The 19,529-nt window shown below is 32.0% G+C and overlaps 1 protein-coding gene across 4 annotated transcripts in view; it reads right to left on the bottom strand.

Annotated features, from left to right (window-relative positions):
- Positions 1-19,529, bottom strand: part of LOC143232868 (protein tweety-like) — a 57,335-nt gene that overhangs the window by 23,511 nt on the left and 14,295 nt on the right. For all 4 annotated transcript variants that reach the window (XM_076468850.1, XM_076468853.1, XM_076468852.1 and 1 more), the window contains exons 3-7: positions 14,069-14,229; positions 7,575-7,686; positions 6,126-6,364; positions 4,890-4,985; positions 2,481-2,553 (exon numbers count right to left, since the gene is read on the bottom strand). In XM_076468850.1, the coding sequence (XP_076324965.1) occupies positions 2,481-2,553; positions 4,890-4,985; positions 6,126-6,364; positions 7,575-7,686; positions 14,069-14,229 (681 nt within the window). The remainder of the gene's footprint in view (positions 1-2,480; positions 2,554-4,889; positions 4,986-6,125; positions 6,365-7,574; positions 7,687-14,068; positions 14,230-19,529) is intronic.

Genomic DNA, 19,529 nt, shown 5'->3' with positions numbered 1-19,529 from the left:
ACAATTTCAAAAATTTGGAGGGCATAGAAAATATTCAGCTTGAATGTTTGAATAAAATATTAGAGATAAATGCTAAAAACTGTGATACATATATATGTTATACTACAAAAAGAAAGCATCTATAGAAGCTAACAGATATTAGAGAAAAATAACAGATTAGGATAGATAGATTTTTTAAACAAGAAAAATGTGCAAGAAGTGGCTTCGCTTTCTAATAGCAGCACAAGAAACATGGAAAAAATGTATCTTTACAGTAACTTAAGATATTAATTGAGGATACAGAAGATATGTTTGACCCTGGTATATATTAATTTAGTATAGCCAAATCTGTGAAAGGCAACAATTAAAACAGAGCAAACATTATCAGATTATACAGAAAGTAAGAAACAAGTCATACCAATTTTTTTTTAATTGGAAAATGAAAGAACTTCAAAAGGAATGTACATTTTATGAAAACAATAGTACACAATATATGTCAAGAGAAAATTAAATTACATTCCAAAAAATAGTATGTGAAGAGTGGAAAGTCCAAAGATAACTAGGTGTATATTTGTAGGACACATAAGTTATTGTCTGGTAAAAGCCAACAGTGATTTATATAAAGAATCAAGTAAACACATATGCCCATTGTATATGATCCAAGTGCAAGTTCCTGCCAGTCTTTTCTTAAAGCTCAATATAGCTTTGTTTAACTACACAACCACATGAAAGACATCTAGTCAACACTACACAACATTCACTAGACTTATCAAAATTAAATACAAATTTATTTTTTCTAGATGTTATACATTTCTGAATAAATATAGTAACATTAAAAAAAAACAACTATAAATGAGTAAAGTCAAAAAATCTCTTTATACATGTGGCATGAGTAGGTGTAATAAAATGTAAGAAATGACACAGATTCAATAATTATTACAACATTATTACATGAAATGGGAAATTTTCTACATTAAGTGTTCACAATTCTTTCAAGAAATCTTTTAAAAATTAAAATATATTTAGTATGATTGAAATCTTGTAATCTACGTTAACCATCAACAGAACACGGATGTGAAGAAAGATGTTATATGAAATATTAGGTTTTTGCTCAGATTATACAATAGAAAAACATATGTTGAATGCAATAGCATTTCACTGGAGAAAACAAAGTTGATATAAATCAGACTTGAATTAGAAGTAAAAAGTCCTGCTTAGTTTTAATCCTTAAACAGCAGCCACCATCAATTGATGCTGCTACCTACAACATTCCTGCTGTTTAAGGGTTAAAAATATTTAATGCAATAAACTGTACAATCAAATTTTTAAGTTCTTGATATCAATACTATAAAAACATGATAAACAAATATAAAAGTTCCATTATATTAATCAGATACGAGTCTTGGACCTCAAAATATTCTCTGGACATCTGCTCCATGAGACTGAACACTGCGTGTTCTGATTGGCACAAGCAGCTCACAAAGCTATATTGAGCTTCGAGAAAAGAATGGTCAACTACAATGTGCATACTTATGATTTCTTTATATGAAAGTTGTAATGAAGCCATGAATATTCAATGGACAAACGTTTTTGTGTGATATAATTTAAACACTTTTACTGTTATTAAATAGTCAGATCAATAAAATAGATGCAACTATTTAAATATAAATGAAGCTATTTCATCATTTTGCTTAAACATTTCACTGAAAGCATCCATAGCAAAATTAGTTCTAAGAAATTTGATTAGTTTACCAAGAAAAAGCTCATGTTTGATTCACATTGATATTTTCTAGATAAATTATAAATTGCACTATCACAAATTTTGTGTAAATTGTGAAAGTGTATTGTAAGTATACTGTATAATGGATCATGAGACCTAAAAGTACAATAAACATTATTTGAGATCCAAGGTTATATGTAAATACGCGATTCATTTGCAAGATTTTCTCTCATAATAAACCCTATATAATACTTTCATTCAAAATAAAAATAAAAATACTGAAGGCTACATACCATAGACCTCTATGTACAATCCTAAGGCTGTAATAAGTTTGTTTTTACACATGGAATACAATTTATACTCAAAGGGATATAAAAAACTCAAAAGTTGGCATCATGAATAAGAAATATAAAAACACATTGTGAACAAATAAAAGATACAAGCTTGTTTGTTTCAAGCAAAAAACTGCACAATGGGCTAGCTATACTGTGCCCATCTTAGAATCAAACTCAAATTTATTGTTATATACTTTCAACCTTATTGTTTTGCCAATTATGAGACAAAAAAAATTTCCTTAACAAAAATTAAAAGCACTATGTAAAACAGAATAGCTTTTTTAAAATTATGCATTATATACTAATAATCATAAAAATTGTGAAATACCTGTAAAAAACTCAAAGACGTGGGATATCTATTTCTAAATCACAAACCAACTTGTTATAAAAAGAGATAAACAAGATATTATAGGTAACATGGTTCTAATAAAATCTATAAAACTTACCACACACAGTCCTAAATATAGTGACACTAGTACCCAACAAAGAACAACTGACATGAGCCCCACAACAGAGAAACTACAAAAAAGAAAAAAGAGATACTCTAATGTAACAAAATTTGACTAATATATTAAATCTATTTTTGTAACTTTCAAGTTTAAAGTTTGACTAGCATTTAAATAAAATCAGCAAAATTCTTTATGACGAAGTGTATATATGAGCATGTGCACACACAAAATGGTAATCTTACCATAAAAATGGTTTGCAATACTAATAACACATGAATGAACAATTTTACTTTATACCTTATGAAAGAAAGATGTCATACCAGTTATACTAAAGGCATGAATAACAAACTCAAAGTAATTACATTGAGAGATAGGTATTCCTTTAAATAAGAAATGCTTTTCTATGGAAATGAAACAATTATACCATCTTACAATTATTTTCTCAATCAAATATTAATGTTTTTAATAATCCTTGCAAACTATTGTTAGTGGACAGAGGGATAACACATATTACAAGTTAATTATCTGAAGAATGCTACAAAATTGTAAGGATACAAAACATTTTACATGATGTTTTACATGTTTCATGGCAATTTCATGAACTTACTAAACTTGTAACAAATTTTTTTTACTCTGTAACCTTATATTTCCCAACACAACTCTTACCAATATTGTAACTAAGATACTACTGGCTCATTCCTTTAACTTCACACTGGCTAAGACTTTTATACAACCCTGTAAATTGGCTGATTACTTTATATACAACTTATATTTCCAAAACTTTTGCATTCACTTTTAAAACATTCTCAGTGTTTTCTCTTTTAAAGCAACTGTGGACATAATCATGTATATATTTTCACCAAGTTCCATTTCACATGAATTAGAATGGTGTATAACAAGAACAACCTACAAGCTTGAATACTTTTGAAGAGTGGTACCTTTGAATTATGAATGAAGTTCTAACTTACTTCAAAATAGCTCTAAAATGGATGTTGCATTACACATCACAGAATAACAGGAAAAAAACCAAGATTTCTACATAATATATGATTATGTATACTATCCAAAAAATTAATGATCATATTCATCACAAGATTCAAAGACATATTTTATTAAGTTTATCTATTCATTGGAGTCGGTGAGTCCATACCTACTAGTCTGTTTTTTTTTTCTCAGGCTGAAGCCTCTTCTGAAAAGAAGGGTCTATCAGCAAGTATATCACCTTCACAAGCACATAACACCTAACAAAATTTTGAATTAACTAAATATAATGATGAGTCATTTTTTCTCCTTGGCAACTTTGCATAAATAAGCACGTGTTCTGTTTGTACACAACTATGATAACTTACATTACTGGCCATTAGTCACACAATTAGCTACAATTATGCTTGCTGTTTTACCTATTTTTCAGAAATAGTTATCAGATTATTTAAAAAATAATGATTAATGACATGTAGTATTAAGTTAAATAATATAGTGTTGAAAAAATCCTTAACATAACTTTGATCAATCACCCAAGTGATTTTTTAAACTATTCCATTACCTATTCACGCTTGCTTCTTAAATGCAATTTTCACTTTTTGCCCATCTCATGCACAATGAGTTGCCCACAGTTTGAAATGCAGTAATATAACCAGTTGGTTGTTTAGCTTAAGTTAGAGGTTACAAACCATGTTTCCTTAATATCCATTCATCTTTCACTAAGTATTATTCTGAAGTGTTCACTTTTCAGTTTTCTGTTACAGTCTTTGCTTAGGTGGTTGTAAATTCCAGAGTTATCGGAAGGACTGTTATATGCACGTTCCTTGATTTTGGTAGCTAAAGCTGATTTGTTGACCCAATACAGACTTGCTTGCAGCAAGAACAAATATCTGTAAACTACCAAAGATTTCCACCCCCATCCCAAAGAAGTATTTTGTCTTTAAACAGGAAGCAACTGCATATCCATTTGTTTGGTTTGAAGATTACTTTTCTGCTGACTTGGGGATAAGTTGATTACAGGATGTTTTTTTTAATTTATTTTATTTGTTTGATGTTGTGGGAACTTGCAAAGAGTAATACCAAGGTGATAGGACATTTACGAACATTGAAGTTAGGAACTGTGGTTTTATAAACTTTATTAATATATTCAAAAATACTTTTGTTGATGACTGCTAAAAGGAAGGCATTTTTAAACACATTTTAATTCTGATAAGTTCATCACAAAAGTAACGATAAGAGATAGTTTGTAGAACATATAAACTAAAATACTTATTAAATTAGTTTTTTAACAGTCAGGTATAAATTTATGATATTACAAAGCATTTGAAAATTCAAAACAAAAATGTGTATGAAGAAATTCAATGACTGGATTATCCTGCACAGAATAAAAGAAAATTTTACAGATACAAGTAATTTCATACTTACAAGATAAGAAAACACCGAGAATGTCTTACAATTCCCCACAGTAGAATGAGACAGATGAAAATCAAAACACAGAGTAGAGAAATGGTGACTGGCCATCTGGAGAAGAAAAAAAAAAAAATTACATATACCTCTACTATATTAATCATACAGAAACTACATACTCTCATACTTTCATAATTTGGAATTAATTTACAGCAATCAAGGCAGAACTATACATTGTGTAAAAATTCACAAGCAAATTTTATGATCTTTAAATATTAGATTTGAAGTCTTAAAATATTTTTTCTTATCTCCAAATGATTCCACTCAACTCTTTTTTTTTTTTTTTTTTTTTAAATGATAAAAGTGATAATCTGTACCTACAAAGCAAATTTCCAAAAAAGAAGCAAGCCTGCTTTATATTGTAATCACAACATATTCTTCTCATCTTCACATATAAGGAAATCACTATGACCTTCCTTATACTAAATATTCACAAACCTTAGCTTTCATTCTTCTCAATTTACATGAAACTTCAAATTTGGATTCAAGGCATTACTAACAGATAAAATTTACATAGTGATGACTCAACAGAAATAAGAGAGAAAACAAATCAATCAAATTATAAAGTTACTTTTACACAATTTGCAAAAACTTGTTTTTGTTTGTCAGTGTAATCAATAATTATAAAATATTTTCTAACCAAATGTACTTGTGTCTCTGATGTGAACTTGGAATGCATTTTATATCTTCAAGATTCCGTGTTAAACTCCTAATGATACACTAAGCTGAACTTGCATTTCCATTAAAAACTGAAACATTTATATAAACTGAATGACTATTCTAAAATCCTTAGAACTTAAATGCAACTGAACTTATACCAATGTATCTCAGAACAGCCAGTAAGTGTATTAACACTTTTATTGAGGAGGAGAGAAAAACGTTTCGACCTTCCTAGGTCATCTTCAGGTTAATACCCATACTAGCCACTCTGAGATGCATTTTTATTTCAGGTGGGTCTTTTTGTATTCAAGAATGAACTTATACCAATTAATCCATAGACCATAACTGTTTAAAGATGCAACACTTTCACTTAAATTAATGAATGGGAAAAAAATTATTCATTCCAGAACAAACAAAATTTGATCTCCCAACCTGTGCCTTTAATTTTATTAAATAACCTGATCTAAAAATATTCACTTCTGAAATCACACTAATAAACAACTAAGATCTACTATTTAACTCATCATAGCCTACCTGAAAAGTTCCACTTTGTGAATAATGCCTGGAACTTTGTTCAGGTCCACATGGTCAATTTTATTATTGATGTCCTGCAACTGTTCTACACCTTTAGAAACATTACTTCTCATGTAGGCTAAAGCTTGTTGTAAAATAACACGAGCTGTGCTGTTGGGTATTGGTTCTTTGAAGAGATTTGATAGTTTGTTAAGATCTGTGTTGATCTCTTTATTCAAAATCAATTCAATCTCAGTGGTCTGTGAAAGGCAAGGGTACATATCAAAATATAATTAGAAAAACTGTAGTCATAGTATATTTTTTTTTATGAGGTTTTTCATGTTTACCTACCTTCTATATTAATAAAGAATTATTTAACCTTTTTCTATTTGGTAAATTAAAATGTACATTTTTGGGGCAAGGAAAAACTTTTTTTTTCTTATATAGATTACACTATTATAAAGAAAATGAAGTATCACATTCAGTATAAAATTTTACATTTGACAACATAAAATGATTCATGTCGTAACAGTGCTAAAACATCTAGGTGGCACTACTCTGTAAAGTAAACTGTATGTGTACTTTACAACACAATTCTTCCTAGCTAATCAAAAATTATACTTTATAAACAAGAATGTAGTAATAACTGAAATTCAGTCAATACTAAAAGGACACTAATAAGTTGAATTATTTAAGGTCTATACATACAAGTACACCAATGAAACTGTGAAAAAATGCTGATGAACAAATGAAGTTTAATTCATATTGCATAAATCTTGTAGTACATAATATATAATGTACTAAAGTTATCTGCAATAGGAAATTAAATGTGGTACAAGCGTTATTTAAAAATGATTTTATTATTACTGAAGGAAAAACTGCTCAATTTCATATATTCTGCAATGTTTACAGCCTAATCAGACAATGTCAAAGCTCTGTCACATAAAAATTGAATGTTCACCTTTAATAAAACAATAAAAAATACATCACTGAAATGTATATTTACATTTCCTTTATTCTGACATGCTTTTTTTATATGATATACACAAACACTGAATTAAAAAAGGCTCATGACAATTTAAAACGCAACACAAGTACACATATATCATTGCAAAAAAAGAATTACAGTAGGGGGTTGTAGTGTAGTCTTAAGTATACAAGCCAACATATCCTTCCAAATTTTCATCACACAAAACAATAAATTTAATAACATACTGTCTTTTCCAAAAAAATTGATACAAAGAAAAGATAGCAATATACTAGCAGTATAAGAAAGAAATTTTTCCTTCAAAAGTTTACACCCTTTTGTTAGTGTGTATTTGCAGGTGTACTGTTAATGTTTTATTTCAATATAATTAAAAATACCTAAATTTCAGATTTTAATTATTATATGATAGTTCAAAACTTCAAAATCTTGGGCCATCTTAAAATATAAAGCTAGTCTGAATTAAAACAGGAAACATTTCTTGCCTCATTGCGAACAGACATAACTATCTCTTCCATGTTTTCTGTAGCAGTCTGAGCACTCTTCATGCCACTATGAGTTTGGTCATTTCCAAATAATCCGAGAGACAAAGCACTACTACATTTACAAAAAAAAAAATGTAATGTCAGGTTAAGGTCACAACACAAAATTGATATTTAGATTTATTCTTTATAAATTGGAAGTCTAGATAATTTCAAGGAATATCAAATATAAAGTAACTTTACAAGGTAAACATCAAAATATCATTTTCATGTATTGTTGGTTCACTTAAAAGTATTTTCAAACACAAAGTACATATTAAAAAGTAATGCTAATAACAACTCTAATAATTGGTAGAAAAAATAATAAATGCATTATTCGAGATTTGTTAAAACAGCATTGCTTCTAGGGGATTTTCTCAAGTGGCCAAATCTCCCACTAATTTACAAAAAGTGGGCCATCTATGTGATGAAGTTGGTATCAACTTTGAGTCATAAAAGCATAACAAGTAACTTTTATTTGAAGAAACAGTAACTTGAATCATGACAATTTGTTTCATTTGTTTATGTACTGTAAATATAATTGACAAAACGTATATTGCAGTCATCTCCTCTGCACCTTTTTGCTTTATTTATTTCTATTCGTGCATCATTTTAATGAGAAAATGTTATGTTGTTGAAAATTAACACTTCTTTAATGTTTTTGTACCTTTCATTTTTTTGCCAATTACAATCATCAATATCCCAAAATATCAAGGGTTAGTTGGTTGATTGATTGAGTGTTTTATGGCACAAAGCAGCTAGGCTATCTGCACCAAACGTTCGGTAAAAAGGTAAAAGTAAATTCATTAAAATTCATAAAAGGAAATTGAGGTAAAACAAAAGAAAGTTAAAATTAATAAATAAATAAATTGCATAAAACCAATGTTTACATCTAGTCTACAACGTCAAGAGAAAAACTACAGTAATTCAAGTTGTAAAGGACTTTCCTTAAAGATACTAGACCCTATTCATCATCAAGGACTTCGGCTCTGCACTGGGGCTTTCCACACATCCCCAGTTCAGAGCTTATACATAGAGTCTCATGAATCTTATTTGCACCTCTGCCATTTGCAACTGTCTTTACTGTATGCTTCAAAACTTTGTTCCTCACCAAAGCATCACACCTGGGGTTGGGTTTTCCTTCCTTTACGGCTCATGCTTTTTCAGACCAAATGGTCTGCCATTGTTCCTTTTGGCCTTCGTATCCAGGTGCAGTTAGATGAATTGGGTCTATCCTTGGATAACATTGCTGTATCCACTGGTCAGCCCATCCCACCATGGCTTCTTACTGTCCCTAAATGTGACCTATCTTTAAGTCATCTGAGAAAAGTAGACACCCCTGATTGGAAATACTGTCTGGTAATTGCTGAACATCTTTCGCACCATCCTTCATTTCCTATTTATACAGATGGTTCGAATCAGGCGACAGTGTGGGCTCTGCCATGGTTTGTTGTGGTTCAGTGGTTGTGCGCAGAATCCCCTCTACAGCTTCTGTGTTCACTGCTGAACTGTATGCCATTTCTCTTGCCCTGGATCATATAGAAGCTAAGCAGTACTCGAACTGCACGATTTATACTGACTCTCTTAGTTCACTACTGGCCCTGGAATAACTTCATGTTGATTCATACCCTGTTCTCGCCGATATTCAAAACTCACTGGCCCATTTCTCTTTAACATCTACTTCTATCCAATTTTTCTAGATATCAGGCCTTGTTGGTATTTGTGGGAATGAGCTCACCAACACTGCAGCTAAGTCTATCTGCTCTGGCACTATCACCACTGTGCCTGTCCCATACATGGACTATGGTCCTTATTCAAGGCTCGGCTCCATGCCAGCTGGCAGTTGACTTAGAGTGAGCAACACGAAAACAAGCTTTTCCAAATAAAACCCTATACTGGACTTTGGCCATCTTGTTACCATAAGGATCGGAAGGAGTAAGTTGTTCTAACTAGACTACGCATTGGTCACAGTTTTTTAACTCATTTTCTTTTATCTGGAACTGATGCACCAGTGTGTAGTTTGTGTAACACTCAGGTCACAATAAGCCACATTTTACTTTCTTGTCATTGTTGCGACTCTCAACAATGCACCATTTTAAGCATGTTCTGTCCCAAGGTTTGTACATAACATTAGACTTATTGGTGATGGTGACACTGTCCACCTTGGTAATGTTTTTAGTTTTTTAAAGGCCATTAATCTTTTTAATGCCATTTAAGTTTTTTAATTTATACATAACACCTTTTTTAATGTAGTTCCCTTTTAAGAAATGCAGTCCCTGTAGTTCGATTTGAAATTAGAAAGTGGTCATAACATTAAGTAACTCAAAACCAGGACTGGAAAACATTCTCCTGCCAGATCCAGTTAAAAACAACCAGAAGGATAGCAAGAGAAGCAGGAGATAGATGGCACAGCATTTCATAGTGTACATCATCAAGTCCAACTGATGTACTGCCAGACCGATGAAGGGCCAGTTTGAGTTTCATCAGTGAAAAGGAATGATTATAGTCATAGAGACAATCGGCTCAAAATGAAAGAGGTGATTGCTCTGCCAGAGTGTTTAATGGCCAAGAAGGTGGAAGAAGAGGCAGAAGTACTAGATACCTGGCAAAAGCTTTCACCTAGAGTATCGGCAATGCTCTGGGTATCAGTTACTTCCTGGCCATCAGACAGCAAGATCGAGATAGGGAAAGAGTGATATTGCCCACTGACCTTTTGAATCTTGCCCCAAATGACTTTGACACTAGTGGTTGAGTATATGCTGGTTGTGAAATTAATTCAAGCAGTCCTTCTATCTTTTACGTCTTACTCATCGAGCATGTGCACAGGGCTGCTGGAAAGTGATGCAATTCAAGAGTGTAGGATATCCACGGAAAGTATCAGAGGCTTGTTTCTGAACCTTCCGTACCATGTTGCAGGCAGGATACCACCATGGAAGAGAATATAGCAGGAAACATGTCGAGGTTTTAGGAATACACTGAGCAGCTGCTTGTACACAGCTGTCTGTTGATGGCTTACAGATGATGGCAGTATCAAGTTCTGCGAAAGCAGTGAAAGAAGGCCAGTTTACCTGATCCAGCTTCCACCAGGGCACACAGGTCGGGTGACATCAACCATGGCCAGTCTCTCTCAAGATTATAGGAAAATGATCACTGCCACATGGATTATTGTCAACCCTCCATGACAAATGGGAAAATAATGAAGGGGAGCAAATTGAGAGATCAACAGCAGTAAAGGACTGACTAAGCACATGGAAATAAGTAGAAGAACCAGTATTGAAAAGAGAAAGATTGTGATAAGAGAGCATACACTCAACAGAGCAACCCCCCTCCTATCAATACCAGCACTTCCACAGAGGGGATGATGTCCATTAAAGTCCCCTGGGATGAAAAAGGAAGACAGCACTGTTCAATGAGAGCATCAAGGTCTGATTGATCATATGTCTCTCCAGGTGACAGATATAAAGAACAAACTGTGATAGTATGACCAAGGAAACATGAATGGCTAAGGCCTCCAAGGGTGTGTTGAGTGGCAAAGACAGGGTGGGCACATACTGGTCAACCAACAATGCCACTCCTCCATGCACTCACCCATCACACAGCCGAAAAGTGACTGTATTGGCAGGTTTCAGAAATGTTTCCTGTAAGAAGAAACAAACAGAATGGTAGGAAGCAATCAGTTTTGATGTCATTCAGATTAGAACGTAAACTTCAACAGTTCCATTGTATCAGGGTGGCCATTTTTATTTATGTGTAGGCGAATTGGGTAGAGAACCCTTCTGTTTATGACCACGTCTTTTTTCTTTACATTCCTTATTCAAGGGAGGTCTATCGACCTCCATGAATCCTGCCCTGGGTCGATTGGGCAGGTCTTTGCTGTTGGAAGAGGCTTCCAGAGATTGAGAATGTGAACGAATGACAAAGATGGATCTGAGGAAGTGTCTGTACCTAGAACCAAAAAGATGTGGATCTTGGGGCTTGGTGGAATGTATATAAGGGACAGAGATAGGTGTCGATGTTGATTCAACTTTTTTAACCATGGAGGTCAAAAGACTTTTCATTTGTTTGGAGAACGATTCATCAAGGAGACACAGAGAGATCTGTCTGCACTCCCACAGTAGCTGTGGAATGAAGTGCAGCAGCATATGTCTTAGATGAGGTGGTGGACAGCAATTTTCAAGCCTCAAAATAGGTAATGTTATGAATCATGTTCAAACGCTGCACCTCTTTTTCTTCCAATCATTTAGGGCAAGAACGAAAGTAGGATGGGTGAAAGCCATTGCAATTGATGCAATGAGGGTCCATTTTTCACTCACAGGCATCATGGTCCTTGCCACGTCAAGGAACCATGACATGACGACTTCAAATGACTGAACTGTTTACACTGGAAGCATCGGAGAGGGTTTGGAATGTATGGCTGTACTCTGCAATTAAGATAACCTGCCTTGATAGTGGCAGGTGGACGTGGCGACGTAAATATAAGAATAAGGACATTGGTCGGCATCATCATTCCATCTTCGCTAGTGGAGATACACCTCAATGCAGAAACTTTTTGGATGGAGAAACCAGCGAGAATCTCCAACCCTGGGATATTCTTCAAATCCCTCTCAACAATAACTTCCCATGATGAATTCAAAGTAGCATGAGGTGTAACCTCTATAGGTATATCCCCCAATTGCCTTTGAATACAACAGGAGTTCACTGTGTTGAGATGTAGATGTTTACACCAATATATCACCAGATCGAAGCTTTTTCACTGACTCTGGAGAGCCAGCAAGTCCCTCTAGTCCCTTCTGAATGAAAAAGTCATAACAAAAAAGTTTCAAATTAAAATAGGATTGAAACCATTAGTGTACTTAAGTTTGGGTTAAGAGAAGACCAATAAGCAAAACTGTTAATTTAGGGTACTTATGCCTCCTCTTTGATCTTTGATCCATGATCATAAAGTAAGCAGATCTCAAAATGAGTAATAACATAAAACAGCACAGTAGCAAGCAAATAAATCTATAAATTATAGATGTGTACTTAAGTATGGGTTAAAAGAAGACCAATAAGCAAAACTGTTAATTTAGGGTCCTTATGCCTCCTCTTTGTTACATCTCTTCTTACACTACCAGCCACAGTTCATAAATGGAAAAACTTGTGCAGCAGTGGTTTCAAAATCTATTGCTATCTGAAACTAAATCCTAAACAATGCCCTCACTTTCAGAGTGAAATTACAACCATGAAAAATAACCATCTGGCCAAACAAGTCATTGTAAAAGAACTGCATATATATCATGGCATTTGTAACAAGGTAATAAAATAAGGATTTGAAAATGACAAATGCTCACAAACCTAAAGTTCACAACTTTCTGGTTACACCTCAAAATGAATGGTTGTTTTTTTTAAAAGACAGATGGATGAAGAAACTGAACTGTATCAATCCAATTCAGGACATACAGCTATGATAGCCCTTCAATGCAATTTCAAATCATATTCGGATTTTGATATAATAAAAATTTAATTTTAGAAGCTATGCTCCATGTCAAATAATAATCATAGCTGTCTGATTAAATACAAAATACAATTGGGGAAGTAGTTACAAGAGTAGGAAACATTGTTATTATGAAGTGTGATTGTGTGTACATGTTAAACTGACTACAGTTAGCAGATTAGTTAACATACTAAATGACTAAGGAGGAAGAAAGGAAAGTTTCCACACACAAAAAAACATATTGAATTCTATTTTAACTTACTTGTAGTATTATAAGTTACCTCAACACAGAATAAAGACAAAACAGGATATTTTCTTAGCAGAGATTAATCTACTATTGGAAACTAAAGTTTTGACAGTAGAATGAGGTAAACATATATTAGTAACAACATAAACAAACCACAAGACACACAAAATAACCTAAACTCCCACTTAAGTAGATGAGGTCATCAAGAGGAACACTTGTGCAAGAATACACACACACTAACACAAAACAAACAAAATCTGGTGTTAAAATAAAAACTGCAGAAGAAGAATCATCATACAACTTCAACTTATGTTACAACACCATAGATAAAATGCATATCAGGGATCTTTAATAGTCCTATCAAAAACCCAAATACATCCAAAGCTCCTTTGTTACTTGCACACAAAAGTATAATGTACTCGTAGAAGAGTAAAACCACAAAAAAGTAATATGGTTAATCCTAGATTGGTTTGTTTGAGGCTTTCTAGCATTATAGATGTAACATTATACTACATACTTCATAACAACCTAACAAGGTTCATTTTTACTTATGATTTTGGTGATGTCTGTAGACTGTCTGCTAAATAATCAAATACGACAGATAAAACCAATAAACTTATGTACAAATGATACTGTGAGGTGCACATTAAAAATATGAGGCATCTTATAAAGAAAATTAAATGCTATATATATGTAGGATAGCAAAATAATTACATTGTACAATTGCATCTGACTTACCAACATAGCAAAGCAAAGATAGCTAGTGTCCATTTCAGGGGGGTCAATTTTCTCTTTTTCTTTAAACTGGCATCACAACATCGACAGAGGAAAAACACAAGGAATGCAAGAAGAGTAAGAATAAGCCAGAAGCCTGGAACAGCTATTAAAATCCCCAAAGCCTGAAAAACATTTCTTTCATGTAGTTGTTAAATATATACACCATTTCCATCAAATATGGAGGCTAACTAAATTTCAATATTCCAGGATTAATATTAATGCTTTTCAACAACATACAATTAATAATGCATTTTAACCTAATATTACACCACAGTACAAGTTAAATTTACAATACATACATGTACAGCATTATACCCAGCACTGCAGTGTGTGTGTGTGTGTGTGTGTGTGTGTGTGTGTGTGTGTGTGTGTGTTCAATGTGGAGGGGAGCAAATGCACCACTTACCCTCTCCTGCAGACACTTATGTTGTTGTGTGCACATCATTATGTTTTTCACTTTTTTTACTCTTATCCTACAAGTTTTCTATGACTAAAGATTAATGTAAAGAAAAGGTTGAAAACTGACACTGAAAAATTCTATACTAACTTAAACCAATAACACACTAGTAACATCTACCAAAATTTGTTTTTAACAAAATTGGAATATTTTTTTAATAGTTGTTCCCTTGTTTACCAGCCTAAGTATCATACAAAGAAAATGTGACTTTCACACTTGCCCAAGTTTACATGCAAGGCTTCATTAATATATAATAACAATGAAACCTGATAAAACAAAAGTTAAGACTTGAAGGATCATGGATGATATTTAGTTGCAAAAAGTATATTCACATTTTAATACATGTATAATGTTTACTTCAAAACATTATACCTGAAAAGAAAACACAGTTCAAGTGACAGATATTTTACAAAAATGATCAGTAGATTCAACAAATCAATCTTCGTTACCTTCATATTTTAGAAAAAAGGATTTATAATAATTATCCACAAACTCCACTTATACATCATTATATATTTAAAATTTATACAGATATCTGCACAACTTAGAATTTGCTTGAAACTTATCCAATTCTAAATGTAATGGAGAAGAAACATTCACTGTAACTACAAGTTTACTATATGTATCAACATGAAATGTGACAAGATTTTAGCATAAGATCCAAGTCTGTTATATTCAAGATATATCTGCAAACTGAATGTGTCAGTGCAATATGACATTCATGTACATATTAAAAATACTTTTTTCTGCTATACAGTTTGCAAACAGCCTTTGAATAACCTCTACAATGTAGATTTACAGGTTTTGTTTAGTAGATATTAGGTAAGTTATACAGATATACTCTCCTCCACCAGAAAATGTTGGTAACTCAACAATGTAGGGTAAAGTGAATAGTTGAAACTTTAACATCAAATACATAATGCTATATTGAATGAACCACACCCATGATCATAAAGTAAGCAGTATCTCAAAATGAGTAATAACATAAAACAGCACAGTAGCAAGCAAATAAAAAACCTATAAATTATACACGTGAAATGTGGTTGCCAAAAAATGTTAATACAATTTTACTTAATAATTCTGAATCACCATAGTGTTGATATGATTGGCTGACTTTAGAATATTGTATCTTAAAGTACCTGGAGAATGTATTTTGAAATATAAAACTCAAACATTTGAAAAATCACCTATCAACACACACACACATACACACACACATTAGTTATTCACAACAAACTTTCAACAATAAACTAAAACAATTTTTCCCTGAACAACTATATAGCCAAAAATGAAATAATAGTGTTTCACCTAAACATATACTATTTCCATAGAAATAATTAAAAATCCTCTATTTGACTACTGTGTCAACAACACACTTATCTTGTTAAAATGATTCCACTTTCTTCTTCCAAATAATCATTCTGCCATAACATAATACCAAGTCATGTTGTGTCTACTAGTTAGAGTTTAAGAACTAAACACTGCTACACTGCTTTTAAGCATAAATGCATACACTACAGTAAATGCTGTATAAGGTGGAATCGCATGAAACCAAGTATAATTTCTGGCGTAAGCAGGTTCACTGGCTCAGACACAGTGAATATGCATTTCCTTAATTATATAATTTTTGAGTGGAACATTATACTTGCGTGACTCAAGTGAATAAGTAAGACTGTGAATAAAGTTATTATACTGTTTATGCTATATTTATTAGAACAACAACAAAAATAAACATTCAAATATATACAAGTACACAAAATCTTAATCAACTTTATTTGAAGAAAGTGTCCAATTTCAAATGGGCTTTCTCATGTGGTTAAAAGAGAATGCCAATTCTATGGCTTTTTCATGAAGTTCATTTTCCCCCTTCATTTTTGCATGCAATTTTCATAGCATTAATATAACTTGTTTTTGTTTGTTTTTTTTTATTTTGTGTAAAGCTACATGACGGCTATCTGCGCTAACCATCCCTAATTTTGTAGTGTAAGACTAGAGGGAAGGCAGTAAGTCATCACCATCCACCATCAACTCTTGGGCTACTCTTTTACCATTGAATAGTGGGATTGACCTTTACATTATAATGCCCCCACAGCTGAGAGCATGAGCATGTTTGGTGCAACAGGGATCCGAACCCGTGACCCTCAGATTACGAGTCTAGTGCCTTATCCACCTGGCCATGCTGGAGCAAGTAGTATAACTTAACACTTGTGATGAAGTAGGAATTTCTATTTCCTCACTATCTTTTCCATTTTGTTCATCTTCTGAATCTCTCACACTGTTGCCATCTTGCCATTCTATTATAGATTTTAAATCAGTTTCATCAGTTTCTGTTAAAACATTCTTGTCAACCTTCACAAAACTTTCCACATTCACAGAATTATCTCCAATCTTCTCAGAGTTTAGATTTAACTAGAATCCTCACAACAAACAATTTCTCCACAATCTCTGCCATTATCAAGAATAAATCCACAGTTTCTAAAACACTTTATTACGCATTTGGTTGAATGACTTGAAAATGCAATTGTATCTAAACACATCAATTCTCATGGTCATTTCAGATGCTCTCTTACAGTCGTCCATGTTTGCAATAATATGCTGAAGCATCGATTTTCTGTATTTAAGTTTTATACACTGTATTATCTAGTGGCTGTAGAACTGATGATGTACATGAAGATAGAAAGACTAAACGAACATCTGAAAGTTGACCTTTTGGGTGACAAGTTGCATTATCTAGGAAAAATAGAATAATCCTATTTTCTTGTTCCATTCTTTTGTTTAATTTGTTCAAAAAATTCCTTGAATATACCACTTGTCATCCATGCTTTATATTCACTTTCCATTCTACAGGAAGTTGATTCTTCCTTAAATTTTTGAAACAGCACTTGTGTATATTTTAAATGTTTATTTTTGTTTTTATTATAATAAATGTAGCATAAACAGTATAATAGCTTTACTCACAGTCTTACTTATTCCCTTGAGTCAAGCAAGTATAACGTTCTGCTCAAAAATTATATATAATTAAGGAAGTGCATGTCCACTGTGCAAGCTTAAAAGTTTACTTGGTCCCATGCAATTCTGCCTTAAAGAGGTTTTACTGTCTAACAATCACATTGACTTGCTCTGATTTTCCCTAAATGGAAATATTAAAAGATAGTTAATGAAGTTGCTTAGAGCTAACTAATAGTTTTGAATCAGCATTAGTTTGACAAAATGGAAATATTAACAAATAGTTTTTGGATTTGTTTAGAGTAAAAATTATATGAATGTCTAATTTCCACACACACTGACATAGAAACAAATTAATCACGTGCATAAGTGTATCGAAAATCTTTTCGTCTTCTCAAAAAAATCATACATTTCATCTGCACAATATGCATGTATTATGAAAATATCTAATAGTTACAGCACACCTATTATAACTCATTTTTATATCAAGTTCAATCCTTTTGCAACAAGTCAGGTTTCAAAGGCCATGTCAATGCATATGTTGACTTGCATTCATAATTTTATTGAACTACTATTTTATAAGTTTGTCAATAAGTTTGGAATAAAATTGTAGTTTATAATTCAAACTTTAATATTCTACACAAGTTAATTTCTTACATGAAAAGTAAATATTAAAAAAACACATTCAAATATAGATTTTAGTGAGTCATGTGGTATGTTGAATGTAGTGCTGTTTAAAATTAGCTGCTTGTGCTATCAAAATACTAAGTCTAATTTTTCACAAATTAAGAATGCAAATAAACTAAGAACCTCATATTTTTATTTTGCTGAGATATGGTTTATGTGGTGGATCAAATATGGTTCAACTCTTTCTAATGTTTGAAATGGTTCCTTATATATTCTTACTACAGTATATAACATGTAAATAACCAGTCAACAGCTTAGAATATCTACAAATTTTTTCTTAGCCAATTTTAATCCTTGAAAAGGCTACCATGTTCTTTTCGATCCAACATTTAAATGAAGTAGGGAGTATATTTAGTATGCTCAAAGTTTCATATGTTATAAAATATAAAATATCTTTGATATCATAGAATTCCCTTATAATTTATTAAGCTTAGTATCTATGTAGTTATTTATGATTTTTGTTTAATCAACTGTATATATAAAAAACCTAAAAATAATTTGTATGACATCCTTTATGTGTGAAATTTTAAAAAAGGTCTGGTAAACTATATCCAGCAACAACCAAATACAAAGGTCATAGTGAGAAAATTGTTTGATTTACCTCTTATTTTTCTATATTTGAAGATATAAACAAATTTAATAATTTATTTCTAAATAGTAATAATCATATATATACACACACACACACACACACACACAATGTATAATAATTGAAATGTGACTGTATATTACAAAACACTAATCCACTAAAACACAACCACAACAGAGAAGACTAAAGATCAGTTTCATATTACTGCATACATAACCTAAGTGTATGTACACCACATCAATGCATGCAATATAATGTTAGGTAGGCATAACTGGAAGATCAATATGATAAAAAAAATGTATATAAATATATAGCATTAAAAGACTTAAGTGACTTAAACTTTTGTATTTCATTTCAGTCATTCTAAGATGAAAAGGTGGAAAATTAAAATAGTGTTTTTTTATCTGACTTCATCCTTTTACTTTATATTTGAATTCCTCCTTACAAAATGTTAGAGCTTTATAAAAATTTGTATCTAATGTTTTACCATCAGCTTGCTGAGGATTGAATATGTACATTCTATGAACTTTAAGATTTTAATGTTTGTTACCATCATACAGGTATCAAATGTTTGCTTTTAGAAATGAGTAAAAACTTCTTGAACACGTGTGTTTTTCTAACATTAGAAATGTTTGTTTTTATTGCTTTCATACTATTATTAATTTGTAATTTATCATGGTTGTGTATTTCATACTTTGTAGTCTTTATTATAACTGAATTATCAACAATTTATGTAATAAATC

This window comes from Tachypleus tridentatus, chromosome 11 (genome assembly GCF_004210375.1).
Source record: "Tachypleus tridentatus isolate NWPU-2018 chromosome 11, ASM421037v1, whole genome shotgun sequence".
NCBI classification, from domain to species: Eukaryota; Metazoa; Arthropoda; class Merostomata; order Xiphosura; family Limulidae; genus Tachypleus; species Tachypleus tridentatus.
The sequence above is the reverse complement of the archived record's forward strand: the minus strand, read 5'-3'. Positions and strand labels throughout refer to the sequence as shown.